This window comes from Lissotriton helveticus, chromosome 1_1 (genome assembly GCF_964261635.1).
Source record: "Lissotriton helveticus chromosome 1_1, aLisHel1.1, whole genome shotgun sequence".
Classification (NCBI taxonomy): domain Eukaryota; kingdom Metazoa; phylum Chordata; class Amphibia; order Caudata; family Salamandridae; genus Lissotriton; species Lissotriton helveticus.
In genome coordinates this window covers 2,088,479,831-2,088,500,354 of record NC_136057.1, presented here as the reverse complement: position 1 = coordinate 2,088,500,354, position 20,524 = coordinate 2,088,479,831, and the positions used below count along the sequence as shown (strand labels likewise).

At 43.1% G+C, this 20,524-nt stretch overlaps 1 protein-coding gene across 3 annotated transcripts in view; it reads right to left on the bottom strand.

Annotated features, from left to right (window-relative positions):
- The window catches only part of LOC144756098 (vitellogenin-A2-like), a 607,161-nt gene that overhangs the window by 112,785 nt on the left and 473,852 nt on the right, over positions 1-20,524 (bottom strand). For all 3 annotated transcript variants that reach the window (XM_078645640.1, XM_078645649.1, XM_078645632.1), the window contains exons 23-24: positions 19,787-19,999; positions 19,535-19,677 (exon numbers count right to left, since the gene is read on the bottom strand). In XM_078645640.1, the coding sequence (XP_078501766.1) occupies positions 19,535-19,677; positions 19,787-19,999 (356 nt within the window). The remainder of the gene's footprint in view (positions 1-19,534; positions 19,678-19,786; positions 20,000-20,524) is intronic.

The window sequence follows — 20,524 nt, the reverse complement described above, 5'->3', positions numbered from 1 at the left end:
TTTGCCTTGCGGCGCTCCGCTCCTTCCCTGAAAGTTTGGGGGGGATTCGTCAAGCGGGGGCCAAGATAAAAGGGGGGTCCCAAAATGTGTTTTCCCCATGTTAATTTCCAAAGGCCGGTTGGACTCACTTTTAGCCCGAACGGCTGAATGGTTTTCCACCAAACTTGGCAAAATTGTAGGGACTGGTAGCCCGATGGGCCTTTGCTATGTCTCAAGATATGTGCTCCAGTGGTTTTTGCGAAAATTAACTTTGAAAAAATATATATTGGGCTACATTGGGCTATATATATGTTAGAGCCCAAATGTAGCCCAATGTAGCCCAATGTAGCCCAATGTAGCCCAAAATGGCCACCAGAGACAAAAAAAAACAAATGTAGCCCAAATATCAGCCAGATGTAGCCCAACTATAGCCCAATTACAGAATGTCCCAGAGTGTTCTAAAGAACAACTAGAGCGCTAACAGTCTTACTTATGACAAAAGAATGGCACACCTGAAGTCATCTTGATTGGAATAAAGTGTTAACACTTAAAACATTTAATTTGCAAAGGAACAAAATGAGGGGGTTCATTTTGCCATAGAAATTATGATTAGTGCTGAAGAAAGAAAAATTAGGGCACATTTTGAGTGACTTCTCAAATCCTCTTATATTTCATTAAAAAAATTCTGATATGCAGTCTCCCAAGATGGCCACCAGAGACAAAAGAGCCCAAATGTAGCCTAAATATCAGCCAGATGTAGCCCAACTATAGCCCAATGACAGAATGTCCCAGAGTGTTCTAAAGAACAACTAGAACGCTAACAGTCTTACTTATGACAAAAGTATGGCAGACCTGAAGTCATCTTGATTGGAATAAAGTGGTAACACTTAATACATTTAATTTGAAAAGGAACAAAATGAGGGGTTTCATTTTGCCATAGAAATTTTATTACCTACTGGCGATAGCCAGCAGGTATATATAGTTAGAATTGTTTTCCATAGGGAAATCGCAACATTCTATTGGGAATAACTTTGGCGCCGGTTGAGGAATCTTCCTGAAATTTTCCTTAACTTTGCCTCCCGGCGCTCCGCTCCTTCCCTGATAGTTTGGAGGGGATTCGTCAAGCGGGGGCTGAGATAAAAGGGGGTCCCAAAACGTGTTTTCCCCATGTTAATTTCCATAGGGCGGTTGGACTCACTTTTAGCCCGAACGGCTGAATGGTTTTCCACCGAACTTGGCAAAATTGTAGGGACTGGTAGCCCGATGTGCCTTTGCTGTGTCTCAAGATATGTGCTGCAGTGGTTTTTACGAAAATTAACTTTTAAAAAATATATATTGGGCTACATTGGGCTATATATAGGTTAGAGCCCAAATGTAGCCCCATGTAGCCGAATGTAGCCCAATGTAGCCCAAAGATGGCCACCAGAGACAAAAAGAAACAAATGTAGCCCAAATATCAGCCAGATGTAGCCCAACTATAGCCCAATTACAGAATGTCCCAGAGTGTTCTAAAGAACAACTAGAGCGCTAACAGTCTTACTTATGACAAAAGTATGGCACACCTGAAGTCATCTTGATTGGAATAAAGTGTTAACACTTAAAACATTTAATTTGCAAAGGAACAAAATGAGGGGGTCCATTTTGCCATAGAAATTATGATTAGTGCTGAAGAAAGAAAAATTAGGGCACATTTTGAGTGACTTCTCAAATCCTCTTATATTTCATGAAAAAAATTCTGATATGCAGTCTCCCAAGATGGCCACCAGAGACAAAAGAGCCCAAATGTAGCCTAAATATCAGCCAGATGTAGCCCAACTATAGCCCAATGACAGAATGTCAGCCCGCATGCCCTCCCCTCCGCTGACTACATCCTCCTGGGAGACCTCAACTTCCATCTGGAGAACAACAACGACCGCAACACCAGCACCCTGCTCGACAACCTCGCCAATCTTGGACTCAAGCAACTGGTGTCCACCCCCACCCACCTCGCCGGACACACACTCGACGCCGTCTTCTCATCCAGCACAGACATTGACTTCAGCCACACCACAGAGCTTCAATGGACGGACCACAGCTGCGTCCACTTCACCTTCAAGAGAACGACGACCCACCAACACCAGCAACAGGCCGCCCGCAGAAGCTGGAACAAGATCACAGCAGACCAGCTCGCCACCTCCCTGAGCCAGCACCCTCCTGCCAGCACAGCGAACCCCAGCCAGGCCGCCGACAACCTCACGAAGTGGATCAGCAACTGCGCGGACGAACTCGCCCCACTGAGGGCCCCGCCTAGCAGACCCGGCAGCAAGAAGGCACCATGGTTCACCGACGAACTCAAGAGCTCCAAGAAGAACTGCCGAGCCCTCGAGAAAGTCTGGAAAAGGGAACCGACACCGGACAACAGGACCTCCTACAAACTTGCCACCCGGAAACACCACCAGCTGATCCGCACCGCCAAGAAAACAGCATACAAGGACCGGTTGGACAACAACGCACACAACTGCAAGGAACTCTTCAACATCGTGAAAGAGCTTTCCAACCCCAGCGCAGGAAACAACGACATCACCCCTTCGCAAGACCTTTGCAACTCCCTCGCTGCATACTTCCACAACAAGATCACGGACATACACAGCAGCTTCAACAACCAACCAACGCACACCATGACCGAACAACCACCCCCCACCACCACCCTCCACGCCTGGACCCCGATCAGCACCGAAGACACCATCCGCACGATGAACTCCATCCACTCCGGATCACCGACCGACCCCTGCCCTCACCACGTCTTCAACAAGGCCGACGCTGTCATCGCACCCCACCTGCGAGACATCATCAACACATCCTTCGACACCACCATCTTCCCTGAGAGCTGGAAACACGCCGAACTCAGCGCTCTACTCAAGAAACCAACAGCGGACCCCACCGACCTCAAGAATTACCGCCCCATCTCGCTTCTCCCGTTTCCAGCCAAAGTCATCGAGAAGACCGTCAACAAGCAGATGGCCGCCTTCCTCGAGACGAACGGATCCCTCGACCCCTCACAGTCCGGCTTCCGAGCCAACCACAGCACCGAGACCGCCCTCATCGCCGCCACCGATGACATCCGAGCCCTGATGGACAATGGAGAAACAGCGGCCCTCATCCTCCTAGACCTCTCCGCGGCATTCGACACGGTCTGCCACCGCACCCTAGTACGGCGCCTCAGCAACATCGGAATCCAGGACAAGGCGCTGGAATGGATCATCTCCTTCCTCGACGGAAGAACACAGAGAGTCCGCCTACCACCGTACAAATCAGAGGCCTCCGAAGTCATCTGCGGCGTCCCCCAAGGATCATCTCTGAGCCCCACCCTCTTCAACGTCTACATGAGCCCCCTCGCGGCCATCGTACGCAAGCACAACCTTAGCATAATCTCCTACGCCGACGACACCCAGCTGATCCTCTCCCTGACCAACGACCCCGCCGCCGCCAGAGCCAACCTGCACGAAGGGATGAAAGAGGTAGCCGAGTGGATGACGACCAGCCGCCTGAAACTGAACTCGGACAAGACGGAGGTCCTCATCCTGGGCTCCTCGCCCTCCGCCTGGGACGACTCCTGGTGGCCCCCCGCCCTGGGCACCGCACCCAAACCGACAGACCATGCACGCAACCTGGGCTTCATCCTGGACTCCTCCCTCTCCATGACCAGGCAAGTCAACAACGTCTCCTCGGCGTGCTTCAACATCCTACGCATGCTACGGAAGATCTTCTGGTGGATCCCCACCGAGACCAGGAAGACCGTCACCCAGGCCCTCGTCACCAGCCGACTGGACTACGGCAACGCCCTCTACGCCGGCACCACCGCCAAGCTCCAGAAAAGACTCCAGCGGATCCAGAACGCCTCAGCCAGACTCATCCTCGACATCCCACGAACCAGCCACATCTCCGGACATCTGAGAGACCTTCACTGGCTCCCCGTCAACAAAAGAATCACCTTCCGCCTCCTCACCCACGCACACAAAGCCCTACACGACCAAGGCCCGAGCTACCTCAACAGCCGAGTCAACTTCTACGCTCCCAAACGCCACCTCCGATCAGCCAACCACGCCCTCGCCGCCGTCCCCCGCATCCGAAGAGCGACTACAGGAGGAAGGTCCTTCTCCTACCTGGCCGCCAAGACCTGGAACTCCCTCCCTCCCGACCTGCGCCTGACCCAAGACCACCTCTCCTTCAGGAAGAAGCTGAAGACCTGGCTGTTCGAGCAGTAGCGGCACCCCCCCCCAGCGCCTTGAGACCCTATGGGTATGTAGCGCGCTCTATAAGTGTCACTGATTGACTGATTGAATGTCCCAGAGTGTTCTAAAGAACAACTAGAACGCTAACAGTCTTACTTATGACAAAAGTATGGCACACCTGAAATCATCTTGATTGGAATAAAGTGGTAACACTTAATACATTTAATTTGAAAAGGAACAAAATGAGGGGTTTCATTGTGCCATAGAAATTTTATATATATATATATTCACTGAAAAACCATAGGTTACACACCAGTTATAGTTAGGAATTAGCATTTAAAAAACCTTTGAAATTCACTGAAAAAACCATAGGTTTCACACCAGTTATAGTTAGCTGGAAATTTTACTCGCATAAAACCATTGAAATTCCCACGTTATAGTTAGTTGGACTCACTATAACTTGCACGTCTGCAATGCACTGCTGATGACGTCACATATTACATCACTCATGCATATATTTAAATATTTAAACATTACTCGCTAATATATGTATTTACTAAGATACACTTAATAAGCCAGTTAACCAATCAATATTTTTTTTAAAACACTGAAAAAAACATAGGTTTCAGGCTTTATATAGTTAGGAATTAGCATTTAAAAAACCTTTGAAATTCACTGAAAAAACCATAGGTTTCAGGCCTTATATAGTTAGGAATCAGCATTTAAAAAACCTTTGAAATTCACTGAAAAAAACATAGGTTTCAGGAGTTATATAGTTAGGAATTAGTTTTTAAAAAACCTTTGAAATTCACTCAAAAAACTATACGTTTTAGTGGTGTTATAATTAGCTGGACATTTTACTCATACAAAACCAATTAAATTGCTCCTATATAGTTAGTTGTACTAACTATATTTCGCGCACCCGCAATCCACTGCTGATGATGTCACATATTAGATCATTCATGAGATGGTCAGTGACATCACTGATGACATCTCAAATGACATCACTGATGACATCACTGATGACATCATCCACGTGACAATCACATACACCTTTTCATACACTATTACAATTTTTCATCACTGTTTGTAAAATACAGAGTATCATATTTAAATCCATTGTCACAGCAATACAAGTATCTAAAAATCCACTCAGTGATTCATAGATGTATACACACATCTAATCACTTACCTATGGATTCACTCATACATGCTGTCAATGAACAATAGAACACTATCAAAAATACTTATACATCTATATCAACATTAAACAACAGCACGCATCCTATTCACATATGAAGTCATCCTACTCACTTATGCAAACAATGGATCATACTTACATATTTACTTATCAAAACACTTATACAAACACCACTTCTTCTATTCATTTAGATAGTAAGTCATACTTAGTGAATTATAAAATCATTATTACAACTACACAGTTATCCATACAGTCACTCACACAATCATTGTGTCTTATGTATACTTATTTATATACAACAACTGACACATACACTGCCTTTTATTTTTCTAGTTTGTTGGACCTGTACCTTTGAGAAATATATTTGCTCATATATTTGCTCATCACCACACCCATAAAGAGATTCCCTCACCCAAACATGTAGTTTTAACTTCATATATCTACTGAATCAACTATTCACACATCTTTGGACAGTCACACCCCCCCCCACCGAACCACACACACTTTCACACTCCCATACAAATACTCAGTAAACTGATATAGACTTTCACATAGCTAGTAACCAACTGTAGAATCAGTTTACACAACAACTGACTAAGTGATACAGATATTCACACAGTTTAGTCACTATCCACTATATTTAGTGAGACATTATAAATTGGTCAAGTAAACAGTCAATTACACTGCTACTAAATCCTCCATCCAAATATTTATTTATATATATCCACTCATTCTTCAATGTAAATTGCTATATATATAATGCATATTTAAATAACGAAGCAAACCACATTCACTGGATGATGTCATCAGTGATGTCATTTGAGATGTCATCAGTGATGTCACTGACCATGTCATGAATGATCTAATATGTGACATCATCAGCAGTGGATTGCGGGTGCGCGAAATATAGTTAGTACAACTAACTATATAGGAGCAATTTCATTGGTTTTGTATGAGTAAAATGTCCAGCTAATTATAACACCACTAAAACTTATAGTTTTTTGAGTGAATTTCAAATGTTTTTTAAAAACTAATTCCTAACTATATAACTCCTGAAACCTATGGTTTTTTCAGTGAATATATATATATATATATATATATATATATATATATATATATATATATATATATGATTTTTGTCCTTACCTCGCATCCAGCCGTGTTGACACCCCTAGAATCACTGGAGATGCGTTCATATTTGCATGCACACCTAAAGCCGTTTCATGCTCTTCATGATTAATCTACATCTGACCACAAATTACTGCAAGTCACAAATTATGGCTTGTGAGCCTGGTTAAAGGACCTTAAGTGGACTAATTTCCAATGGACAGTCTTGATTGGTCTTAAAGAGTTTAGTTACCTGGGAATCACGTTTAACTCTGAGGCACCTGGCACTCACAGGTGACTTCTCTCTTCAAGCTCAGCAGATCTGCAGGTGCCGTCTTTAATCTTTCCAGCCCCTCACTTAAAGGTAATATTTTACCCTTGTTAAAAGTAGACAACGCTCGATGTATCCCTGGAGCAGTGTATAGGGAAGGGGTTTAGTGTTATTACAATGCTTCTTCACTTCAGTCTAAATTAAACCATATTTGTCTAAGGTTTTTGCACTTCCCTCCAACAGCTTTAAGATATATCATCCACGCAGAGCTTGACCAGCAATACATGGAGGACATAGTCCACTTGGCACCCCTGTTGCTTTGGATCTGTATCTAGGTCAAACCCCATGCCAAGCTATGCAGGAATATTTTTGGGGATTGGCTCGCCCTGTATAAGGATATCGCTATACCATGGAAGTTGCATATCTAATACTTTGAAGAGTTTGGGTTGTCCTCTTTCTTTTCTTTACCTACAGCTATAAAGAAAGAGGATACATTTATGGTTAATCATTTATAGCTTCAGCTCTGTGAAGTAAGGAAATTTGCAATGGAGAGTACGAAAAGCAGTGTCACTTTATAATAGGCTGCTCACTTCCCCTGAGACATTTTTCTATTTTGGACTTGAATTAAACTCATTGGGTGCGATCTTTTCTTTTTCGGTTCAGATCTAACACTGCATGGCGTCTTTTGTGTTTTGCTAATTCTTATGACATCTTGGGAAGCTCTGGAAAGCTTTTCCCTTGTGATAACCTCTCTGAACAGTTTTTTTTTTATTTACATGTTTTTTGTGCATATAAAGCACAAATGCACTTTCTCAAGCCTTTGTTAAAAAACCCTTGGTTATCGAACTTTCAATGAAGAGCTACATCATCTGCAATTGTTAAAAACTCCGAATATGTTTTTAGAATATGCTCTTTCTTAAAAGCTGCTATCAGAGCTAGGAGAACAATGGAGGGCTAATATATTACTTAAGGTTGTGATGAACTTCTTTTATATGATCGGCACACTTGTTATGTGTAACTTTTTTTGAATCCCTTTTGTCTTTTGTGATATTCATTGCTTGAGATATCTTGCTGTTGTAATGAATGTTATTCATTTGATGTTTGAATTGTGGAATTCTCTTTTAATGATGTTGTATTAGTATGCTCTGCAATGTTGCTTCTTTGTCTTTTATGGCCTGTCTGGCTAAATAAAGAATTACTTGAACTGAACTGAATGTGAATAGAGGATCACCACGCAAACTCCTCAGAATAGAAAGTACACACACACACACAACTGAGTTGTGAGTGGAGCTAAATACAGGGGTACGAGATAGCTAAAGATAATGCTTGAATCTTGTACAACTGGTGTGACTGGAAGCAAGATGGCGGAGTGAAGACGCCACGGAGAGAACGCTCCTCAGTGAGCCCTCGAGCTTGAAAATACTCGATGAGCTTTTACAAACTCGTAAAATGAACGGACCATCGAGCTGAAGGTGCAGAGAAGTTTGTCATTGAATGCCATAGAGGTTGCTCACGGCGCCATCGGTTACAAGATCTTCAGTGACAAGCAATTACTGTTTAACTCACTATCGGCGCAATACAGCAATACAGCAAAACAGCGACGGACCAACAGAACCAACAGAACGTACCTATGAGCCATCTCCCTGCCTACCATCTGCCCACCTGGCTTGGAGTCTGAGTTCTGCGGTCTGCGGAGACGCACGGCTGGTGGCAGGGCACGCTAGGAGTGAGCAAGGCAACGGCAGCGGAAGCCGAAGCGGGCTGAGGGAGTTGGTAGGAGCGAGGAGGAGGAGCGATCAGGCATCTCGAAACCGGCAGTGCCGGGGAAACGGCAGAAGCGGAAAGCAGCAGAAACGGCCGCGGTGGAGGCGTGGAGTCCTTGTGGAGCCCTCGTTCGGATGTTTTGGGAACTAACCCAGTAGTCCACGGAGGTTATCTTGGAAAGAGAAAAAAAAAATTCAAGACTTTTTTTTTCAAGACTTCTCGAAGTATTGTGTCTCGGACTGCTTGAGAAATTATTGGGCTATTAAAGAGACCACGCTACTGTAAGGAGCCGGTTTCGTGGTTTTATTTTGCCTGCTGAGCACCAGCACTGAGCTAGGGGGGGAAGAAGAAAAAGAGAAAAAGAGTGAAACATACCAGGCCCCTTTTTTTAGCCTCAGTAATAGCGTTACGTTGCTAGGGGTTCGGGTACACTTGTGTATTGGCATTACTATATACTGTGTCAAATTATTGTGCCAATGGCTCCTAAAAATATAAAGAATAAAGCAACCAGAGGCACCCCCATGGAAGATGGTCTTGATGAAGGGGTTACTCCAGTATTCAAACCGATCTCACCGGCAGTGGTAGCAAGGATGCCTCGCCAGGGGGACAAACAAACTGGTAAACAGCAAGGTAAAAATTCCTAATAAAGCTAATACCGCTGCTGTTACTGCTGCCAAAAATAAGGACAAAGGAAAGGATAAAAATGAAGCAGCAGGAATATACGATAATGATTCTGTACAATCTATTGGAAACTCAGCTAAAGATTGTAAGGGGTCGCTAGATATGGCGGGCAAGAGTGCTGCAGATATGGTGGACTGCGTAAATAAGACTGAGCACAGTGAGATCATCACGACTGATACTCCTATTAGTCCTACCACAGATACTGCAGATGCTGCTATTGAACCTCACTTTAAGTCCCCGCAACTTTTACCAGTTTTAGATCAAACTGAAGCTGGCGAGAGAAACTTTGGTCTCCGTAATGTCACTGATGTAAATGGTATAAATGAGGTTACTGGTAGCGAGACACATCTAGAGGTTAACTCTGACGATGCAGAATACGAGGAGCTGGTTGAGACTGGTGATATTGAGAGTGGCGAAGATACAGGTGCGGACATAGAATATACCTCTGCACAATTAAAGGCTATCAGATCCTCTGCTCTAAGGAAAAGGGGGAAGACAAAAAATAAAGCTAAGAAGGGGGGGAGAAATATGACCCCTGCAACTTTATTAAATACATTGATACCAACTATTAGCGGGGGGAAGCTGCTTACAGATCAGAGTCCACTCGGTAAGTGGTTTCAGGCTCAAAAATGAGAGGCCAAAATTCTTCAGCCAAGTTTATCAGAAAGGTGCTCTACGGTAGGGGTGAGCCCTAGAGTCAAATTAATAAAGCCACAAGCTACTCCGGCCAAAAGTGACACCTTATCTAATGCGGATGTAAACAGAGAATCTGAACTGCCATTGTCGCCTTTTATAACTGATCCCTCTGCTTCTTTAAACACACTACCTAATGGTATCACCAGGACTGATAACACTGCCATTGTTATTGCTGGGGACTCTCAGAAGGACAAATTTATCACAGTTACTACCCCACACTGCGGTTCAACAATAACACCTATTATCTCCATCTCCTCTCCACCGGCTCCTGTTCACACCAACGCTGGTGCTAATGCCAATACTTCATCTTTGGATTTAATCCTAAAAACATTAATGGATCATCGCCAAGAGGTACAAGAGAATTTCCGACAACCAAGAGAAGATAACTCTAAAATGCACAGCTCCCTCCAGGAAGTTACCAATAAACTAAGTGGCGTGACAAAAGAAATCGAGGAACTACAGCAAAGAGTTGTGGAAGTGGAAGAAACTCTCGCTACTACCTCGACTTCATCTGATCGCCATAATGAGGAAATAGGGGCCCTGCAGAATAAGGTTGAAGATCTGGAAAACCGACAGAGGCGGCAGAACCTGAGACTCTTTGGGATACCCGAGGGATCTGAGGAAGCTGATGCAAGGGCCTACATGGTAAAGATTTTACAGAGGGCTTTCCCGGATTTGGGTGATTGGGACTGGGACTCACAGCTCCAGCGGGTACATAGACTACCTATCACCCCTAGAACCCAAGAGAGTAAATATCCACGGCCCTTCTTAATCTATTTTGGGAACTATCTGCTGCGACAAGCAGTTTCAATGAAAGCTAGGCCAAATACTCCAGTTACAATTGATAATATAACCTTTTTTGTTAAATCCGACCTCAGCAAGGTCACTGTGGACAAAAGATGGGGACTACGTAAATTGATCGATTCTTTCAAGTCCCACGGAGCAATGGCCTATCTACAAGAACCTGCTCGCCTCAAAGGTATTAAATCTGGACACAGTCACTTTTTCCATGATGTCAAAGAAGCGGAGCATTTCCTCTCAAAAATGGATTTAAAAACTTAACTAAGTAAACTAAGAAAGCAAATGGATTAGAATGAAATGAGGCAGAAAAAAAAGGAAAGGGGGGAAGGGGGGAAGAAAAAAAGGAAAAAAAAACCCACATCAGAATAAATTGGTATGGGTACTACTGCTGTTTATAACTCATTAGGGTCATTCTTTCTTCTTTTATTTTTGAATTTCACCTTTTGGCCGATGGTCATTCTATATGATGGCAATATAGAGGGTTCGGGTTCCTGTGGAATTCTCTCAGGGTGGCTGCCCTTCTAACGGCAGCAGAAGATAGAGGGGGCTTCCGGGTAGGTACAGGGGGGAGGGTACCAGTGGGATGGAAGGGAGGCAAGGGTGGGGGGGTGGATGGAGGGGGGGAGAAAAAGAAAAGGACAAGGCAAGGTTTAAGGTGGTTAACGTTAGAAACTGCAGACAGGTAATGTTATGGCAATTAATGAAAGGTACAGAACGTTTTTTCTTATTAAGAATTTATAATGCTGTAATTTAGGTGTTTAGCTTGGAATGTTTCGGGCTTGAACAATAAGAACAAAAGGCGTATGGTGTATGAGGAACTTAAAATGTATGATCCACATTTAATTATGTTAACAGAAACGCATATTTGCTTTAAAGACAAAAAAATACTGAGTCAACTGGGACATGAAGTGGTGGTGTGTACTACTTTTAACGCTCCCATTAGAGGAGTCGCAATCTTGAAAAAAAAGCAACCATGGGGGGTAGTGATTAAAACTGCCTCGGACAATGGAGGACGGTGGGCCATTACTCTAATGCAGGTCGAGAACCGTAAATTTGTTTTCTGTGCTATATACGGGCCAAATATTGATGACCCGCGCATTTTTTATTGGTTAAATATTGAATTGCTTTCGTGGGAGGGAGAACTTATCATGATGGGGGATTATAACAGCGTGTTAAACTATGAACAGGATGTGACTAAGAGAGGTCTATTCAGACGCATGCGTAAAACTAGGGCGGCGATATTAGAACTAGCTCGGATACACAATGTAAAAGATGTATGAAGGAGCTTGTATCCAGATCAACCTGGCTATACGTTCTACTCCTCACCCCACAAACTGTATTCACGAATAGACTTGGCGTGGGCATCAGACGAGGTTATTGAGGTTGGACGTATGGATATCTTTCCAAAGGTCTCGTCGGACCATAATCCAATTTTATTGTCATTTAGTATAATACAAAAGGATCCGGAAGTTAGATTGGTTACCTTTCCTAGATATATATTGGCAGACGCAGTTTATGTTGGAACACTGAAGGCGCATATCAAAGAATTTATTGAATTCAATTTAGGAAGTGCATCACTTTTATCAGTTTGGGATGCCTGTAAAGACTCTATCAGGGGTCACGTGCAACAGTATGTATACAAACAAAATGCAGAACAAAGGCAAAAGGATAAGATTGTTACAAATGGTATTTCGCAGCTGGAAAAACAATTAGCTGACAATTTGAGAGCTGGTGGTTTGGGGGCGGAGGATATTGAACAAATAGAAACTAAATTAGTGACTGCACGTTCGACCCTTATATGTGCTTTAAGGGAAAATATTAGCCGAAAGCTGCTCAAATATAAACTGGCACAATATGAATGTGGGGACAAGATAGGAAAGGCCCTGGCTTACAAGGTGGCAGATGACCGAGCGAAAACATCAGTTAAATCCATAAAAGGCCCTAATAATATATCATATACCCAGCCAGTACAAATAATGGATCAGTTTGTAACATACTATAAAAATCTATACACTCCAGAGGGTAGCTGTACAGAAATGCAGACACAAATGTATATTAATAAAAATCTCCCAGTTCGTGAATACTTAGATCAAGAATGTGTTAATAGGCTCGAGGAAGAAGTTACGTTAATGGAACTGCATTATGCTGTTACTTCTCTCCCATCTAATAAAGCTGCTGGTGAGGATACCCTCCCCATAGAATTATATAAAATTTGCGCGGATGAAATCTTACCACTTTTATGTTTAGTTATTAATTTAATTGCCGTTACTGGGCAGGTACCAGAATCGTGGAATACAGCTAAAATTATGTTTTTTCTTAAAATAAATAAATCACCAACGGAATGCGGCTCTTATCGTCCTATATCATTGATTAACGCTGACGCTAAAGCATACTCCAAGATGTTGGCTCTTCGCATGGCCCCACTTATGCCGTTGTTGGTAAATGAACAACATGGCTTCGTAGCTGGGAGGGACACTACCACCCATGTTAACATGGCGATTACCGCCTTTGATGTTGCAGCAACTAACCACACCCCACTCGGGATGATACTTTTAGACGCAGAGAAGGCGTTTGACCGAGTGGGGTGGGATTATTTATGGGGGGTGATGAAACAATATGGCTTTAAAGGACGTTTTTTAAGAAGTATGCAAGCTTTGTATAAATATACTAATGCCAAGATCAGCTATGCAGGGGCTGTTTCACCTAAATTTTCAATTTTACGGGGGACACGGCAGGGGTGTCCTCTGTCACCCCTACTCTTCACTCTTTCCATGGAGCCGTTTATTAATGCCCTTCAAGAGCAAGTCAAAATAAAACCCATGCATCATGAAGACAAAATCCTGAAAATTACTGCTTATGCCAATGACTTAGCCATTTATACCACCAATGTGGCAGAAGCACTAGTGGGGATCTCAGAAGAAGCCAACAACTTTGGGGCTATTGCAGGTTACAAAATTAATATTAATAAAACGCAAGTTATAATGAATTATCAGTCTAATCCTCAAATTCCAGGACATTGCCTGGCTGCGCTTTATTTAGGGGTTAAAATTTCTTCAAAGATCTCGGACATAAACTCATTAAACTACGAACCTTTATTGAAAGAAGTGGCAGCTCTTTTAAAAAAGTGGCATAAGATTCCGCTTAACTTGTTGGGACGAATGAATTTGATTAAAATGAATGTCCTGCCTAAATTCTTATATCTTTTTCGTTGTATTCCTCTGCGCGTTAATAATCTGTTTTTTAAAAAGTTGGACAGTATTATTAATACCTTTTTGTGGGGCTATAAGAAGCCTCGAAGATCAATGGCAATTCTGAAATTACCATTGGAAAAAGGAGGTCTTAATTTCCCTGATTTTAGAGCCTACTTTTTTGCTTCCTTTTTGAACCGGCTTCGTAGTCTGTTTACTAGTTATAAACAATTTTTCTTTCATCAAGTTATGCTTGGCAGAGAGGCAAAACTAGTTTTGGCAAAGGTGCAGGATCCGAATTATTTTAAACGTGTAAAATTTAAGACTGCACGGGATGCAGTACGTATCTGGAATATGATTATGATTAATTGTGAAACTTCTTTTTTTCACACTGACTTGTTACTTTGGGGTAATCCTGGACTCCCAGGGATTTTTAGTGATAATACGGGACGAGACTGGGCTAAATATGGTATTCTAAAATTGGGAGACTTATATGGTTCAAGTGGCTTCTTACAATTTGAAACTTTGAAACTTTTGTTCAAATTACCGGAAATGATGCGTTTTAAGTATATTCAAATAAGGGACTATTTAATTCGTAAGATGAACTTGATATCTATAAGTAGCTCAGATTTATGGAGCTGTTTTTACTCAACAAATCGAAAATCACTAATTAGTATGGGATATAAGTGTTTAAATCAAAACAAGCTGGATGAAACTCCTCGATTAGCGATAAAATGGACTTCCATATTAGGATTTAATGTGACAACTCAGAATATCTCAAACGCTTTAGTAAACATCAACAAAGTGACTTATTCATCTAGTCTAATGCTTCAATCCGGACAACCTGGCCAATCTCGGACTCAAACAACTTGCTGACACCCCCAGCCATGTAGCCGGGCATACGCTAGACCCAATCTTCACTTCCAGCAAACACATCTCCTTCGATCGCACCACGGCTCTCCACTGGACGGACCACAGTTGTGTTCACTTCAGCTACAAAACAACCTCGACCCACAACCCCCCACAACCTATTCCCCGAAGAAAATGGAATAAAATCTCCACCGACCAACTCCTCACATCGCTCAACCAAAAACCACCCGCCCTCTCATCGGACCCAAACCAAGCTGCCATCAAATTAAAACAATGGATCACTCACAGCGCGGACGAATTAGCACCCTTGAAAAACAATCACACCAAACAAGACTGCAAAAAGGCCCCCTGGTTCAACGATGACCTTAAGAAATCCAAGAAACTATGCCGTACTCTCGAGAAAACTTGGAGAAAAAACCCAACCGCCAAAAACATGACCACCTTCAAGACAGCCACCCGCAAACACCACCAGCTGATTCGATCCACCAAGAAATCAGCACTCAAGAATCGACTCGACATCAATGCCCATAACAGCAAGGAACTATTCAACATCGTCAAAGAATTTACCAACCCCGCAGCAGCCTCAAACGACATCACTCCCTCCCAAGACCTCTGCGATTCGTTATCCTCCTTCTTCTACAACAAAATTGCTGAAATACATAACAGCTTCGAAAACAGTTCCAACGAACAATCCCCCCCAGCCCCCTCAGAACATAAACCGCCCTCTAACACTCTCAGCGCCTAGAACCCAATCTCCACCGAAAACACCATCCGCCTAATGAACTCCATCCACTCTGGCTCGCCAACCGACCCATGCCCCCACCACATCTTCAACAAAGCAGACTCCATCATCGCACCCCATCTCCGTGATGTTATCAACTGCTCCTTCAACTCTGCTACCTTCCCAGAAAGCTGGAAACATGCCGAAGTCAGCGCCCTCCTGAAGAAACCCACAGCAGACCCCTCTGAACTCAAAAACTACCGGCCAATATCCCTCCTCCCTTTCCCGGCAAAAGTCATCGAGAAAGCCGTCAATAGCCAACTCGCCGCCTTCCTCGAATCCAACACCTCCCTCGATCCCTCACAGAACGGCTTTCGAGCCAGACACAGCACCAAAACCGCCCTCATCGCAGCCACAGACGATATCCGAACACTACTGGACAACGGAGAAACAGTGGCCCTCATTCTACTTGACCTCTGCGCCGCCTTCGACACAGTCTGTCATAGCACCCTCATACAACGCCTCAACAACATCGGAATACAAGGAAAAGCACTGGACAGGATCATCTCGTTCCTCGCCGGAAGAACCCAGAGAGTAAGACTTCCGCCATTCAAATCAGAGGCTACCGAGGTCATTTGCGGTGTTCCACAAGGATCATCACTCAGTCCCACCCTCTTCAACGTTTACATGAGTCCACTCGCATCCATCGCGCGTCATCACAACCTTAACATCATCTCCTACGCTGACGACACCCAGCTGATCCTTTCCCTCACCAAAGACCCTAACTCCGCCAAAACCAACCTCCACGAAGGCATGAAAGAAGTAGCCGAATGGATGAAAAACAGCCGCCTAAAACTTAACTCAGACAAAACGGAGGTGCTCATCCTAGGATCATCCCCCTCTGCCTGGGACGACTCGTGGTGGCCTTCAGCTCTGGGCTCAGCACCCACACCCACAGATCACGCACGCAACCTGGGCTTCATCCTAGATTCCTCACTCTCGATGACCAGACAAGTCAACGCCGTCTCATCCTCCTGCTTCAACGTACTTCGTATGCTCAAAAAAATCTTCCGTTGGATCCCCTCCGAGACAAGAAAGACTGTCACCCACGCACTAGTCACGAGTAGACTGGACTACAGAAACACCCTCTACGCCGGAATTATAGCCAAATTACAGAAAAAACTCCAACGCATCCAAAACGCATCAGCGAGACTCATCTTGGACATCCCTCGCCAAAATCACATTACCGGCCACCTGAAAGACCTCCACTGGCTCCCCGTCAACAAGAGAATAACATTCCGTCTCCTCACCCACGCACACAAGGCCCTCTACAAACTAGGGCCCGAATGCCTCAACTCTCGACTATCCTTCTACACACCCACCCGCCAACTAAGATCCTCCAATCAAGGCCTCGCCGCAGTTCCGCGTATCCAAAGATCCACCATGGGAGGCAGATCCTTCTCCTACTTGGCTGCCAAGACTTGGAACTCACTCCCTACCCACCTCCGCCTTACACAGAACCACATCTCCTTCAGAAAGGAACTTAAAACCTGGCTATTCGATAAATAGTGAACCCATCCCCAAGCGCCTTGAGACCCTCCGGGTGAGTAGTGCGCTATATAAATCCTTGAACTTGAACTTGAATCCTACAGAACAATATCTCACTTATATTATACACCTCTAAGAATTTCCAAATGGGCACAAAACAATCTGAGCAGTGACCGTACTAAATGCCCTAAGTGTGGGCTGGTGGCTGCAGATATTGTTCATATGATTTATACATGTCCGGTATTAACAGGGTGTTGGTCGGTAATAGAAAATATACCCGTAAATATCTTTATTCGGCAATTTATCACCATAAAAGAATACATATATATGTACATTTCCAATTTACCAGTAAAAAGATTATAAAATACAATAAAAAGCAAGGGCACCTCATTTCAATAATTTACTACACAAAAAATTCCACCTCAACCTGTAGGACCCCCCAGGAGCAGTTTTAGTAAGCGGGAACGTGTCAACCATGCATTACCCAAAAATTTGGCCACCCCACAGATCATAATGACAGATGAAGAGTCTGTAGAGAGGACACGTAGTGCCTGGCTGTGGCACCTCAACCCTAGTTCCCTACAGACGGGTTTCAACCAGAATTTCCGCGCCCCTTTGTAGGCTGGACAAGCGAAAAACAGATGAGCCACTGATTCCTTTGGGGCCGCACACCCAGGACATGTACGCAAGAGGGCATCAGAATTCGACCATCTCGCCGTAAAATCATGCACCGGGAGCGTCCCATATCGCAATTTTAGGTACAGCGCTCGATCCAACGGTTTAGTTATCAGGTCTAGAAAGGGTTCCAATTTTCTCACGCACTTAATTGACAAAAATTGGTCAGTGAGAGAGCCCACATTCATAGCCCTCGTGGCATTACTCTGTACCCAATCCCAGTAAAGTTTTTTAATAACAGCTTTGGGTGGCGGAGATTGCGACTCCCATGCCTCTCTTAGTCCCAAATTAAAGGCCAGTTCTTTCAGTTTATTTAGCCATCCTATTTTATTAGAAAATATTTTATATAAGCAAAAAGTGATCAGTTATGCATTATCAGCAGCCTCAATTTTACTTGCAATATACCCATCTAGTACTACTAACATAGATTTGTTAAATATACTTCTGACCAGCGCTAGATTGGTTATTGCGAGAGCTTGGATCTCCCCGAACCCTCCTCATACAATGGAATGGTGGGCGTTAGTTAATGAGATCTGTACTATGGAGGGTTCAATTGCAAGGAACCGGGGAATTAAAGCAACCGGGAAATGTGTTAAAATTTGGGGCACCTTTTTAGAATAGTACATGACTACAGAAGATACTAATAGTAGTAGATCTCAGGGAATATATATCTGTATTTTTCCAATTTGTCATTATGGATCCAGGAATATACATAATTTCTCCATTTGCTTTGTGTTCTGTTTTATGGCTATATTTGAAGGATGTGTAATGCAAAGAGTCTGGCGTTACTTTATTTGTATTTAGATCTGTACCGTTATTTGATTTTATATTATATGTTTTGTTAAAAATGTATTCGTTGATCTCCTTGCCCTGCTTGTCAATAAAAAAAAATAAATAAAAAAAAAAGAATCTTGTACAACTGGTTAGAACTGTTCTTTTGAAATATTATTCTTTCAGCATCTAGCACACATCTAAAGTCCTCTTCAAAAGCCTGTCCTGTCATTTCAGATTAACATCTAAAATACTTTCCATTTGTAACTCAGATATAGTAAGTCTCCACATCCAATTACTTAAGTTGAAAAACAGTTGCAATTGCCTCTCCTGTACCCTGTGTCATAAGCCAGCCAATGTCCCAAATTTTAAACTTCTATCTTAAAAGTTCATGTAATGAGGGGTATATTTGAATTTGGCTCTTCATTATGAATTGCCTACTTCTTTTGAAACATATAACATTCTTTATTGAACAGGCATACTGACCCACAGTATAAACATTTCTTTAAATGTATTGTATTGTACAGTATTGTAGCATTTGTATAGTACTTACTAGCATTATGTGCTGATTACCCACTTTCCCACACAGATAGCAAGCTACACATTGTAGCGTGTGTGGTTGGAAGGGTGCTGAAGAAGTGCTTGGTCGTTTGCTTCCCTGACAGAGCAAGAACAGATAAGCCTGCCCCCTGTTACACTTCTGACTTCACCCATCCATGAGCCTAGTAGAAAAAGCTATCTCCTAGAGACCCTTGATCTTTCTAGTTTACAAAAGAAAGCATCCTCATGACATTCTAGAATCTCTCACATATTTATCAATACTCTTATCAAATACTCTAGCCCTCACTGCATCTTCCTTGAACAAGCTAAATTACACATTGCAAATATGTATCTTATAGCCAGGGTTCCTAAAAAGTGCAGAACATTTGCAAGAACCAACAAATTCAACTCGCCGGCATACAAAGTTCTCTGGGGTACTTGCAAAATTAGAGATTTAACTATGATTCAAGTCAGTAAAAGGCAAACGCTAATAATACTGTGTTGACTTACAATTTTCCAGCTGATTTGAGTGGGGGAGGTATTCTTGGCCATTCCACCTTGAGTCTCATACCAGGCTGACTGTCAAAGAGACCAGTCTCAGCCTTCACTGCAATTTTGTAGTCCTGGCAACTTAGCCCCCATCTTAGATACACCTGAAAAGGGATTGAAAGATGAAGCGACTAGAAACTAATAATTTAATTAGAAAGACTGTCAATTCTTCCTAATATTTTTCTTTTCTTCCAGTGTCTACAGTGGCCTCACCTCTGCCTCATGATGGTTCACAATGGCAGCATCAGCACAGGCGCGCCATCTGCTGGAGCTGGTGAGTTCCACCACATAGGCCTGAATCTGGGGTTTGGAGGCATGGTAGTCAGTGTAAACAATCACTTGGTGTCCTTGATTCTTGTTGTCATTTCTCACAGCTTGAGCAGTAATCACCAACCCTGGAGAACTTTTGCCTCCAATGAAGAAAGGCTAAAATAAAGATAAAATCAGTCAGGTCAATGCAAATGACCATTGCCCTGAATATCAAAATACATGCAATGCTCAAGGCAACTAAACACATTTAGAGAAATGTATTTCAAAACAAAAAATGCTTCCTACCATAAAGCACTGTGTAAAATTTAGCCACATTCAGGATTAGTGTACTGTATAGTATACACATTCAAGTTATAAGGAAATTGTGTAACATTATACATTCTAGAGAAGAAACTTTACATTCCATTTTACAGAGTTCACACTTGTCATAGACAATGTTTTATTTAAAAAAGCTGACATTTTTGAGAGTTTGATGTCTATTATATATTAGGGGTCATTGCACACATTGACCATCACACTATTTGTATCCCTGCTAAAGCACCTTATTAATAAACAAGAATTAGGATCTTGAAGGCTTTTTAAATTCGCACTTAGGTTCTAGAAAGAGCTCCCCTTACAAATCGCATAGAGCTCACCAACTTGAACTTAGTCCTGGCTCCTTAATATACCTCTGTAAAAAAA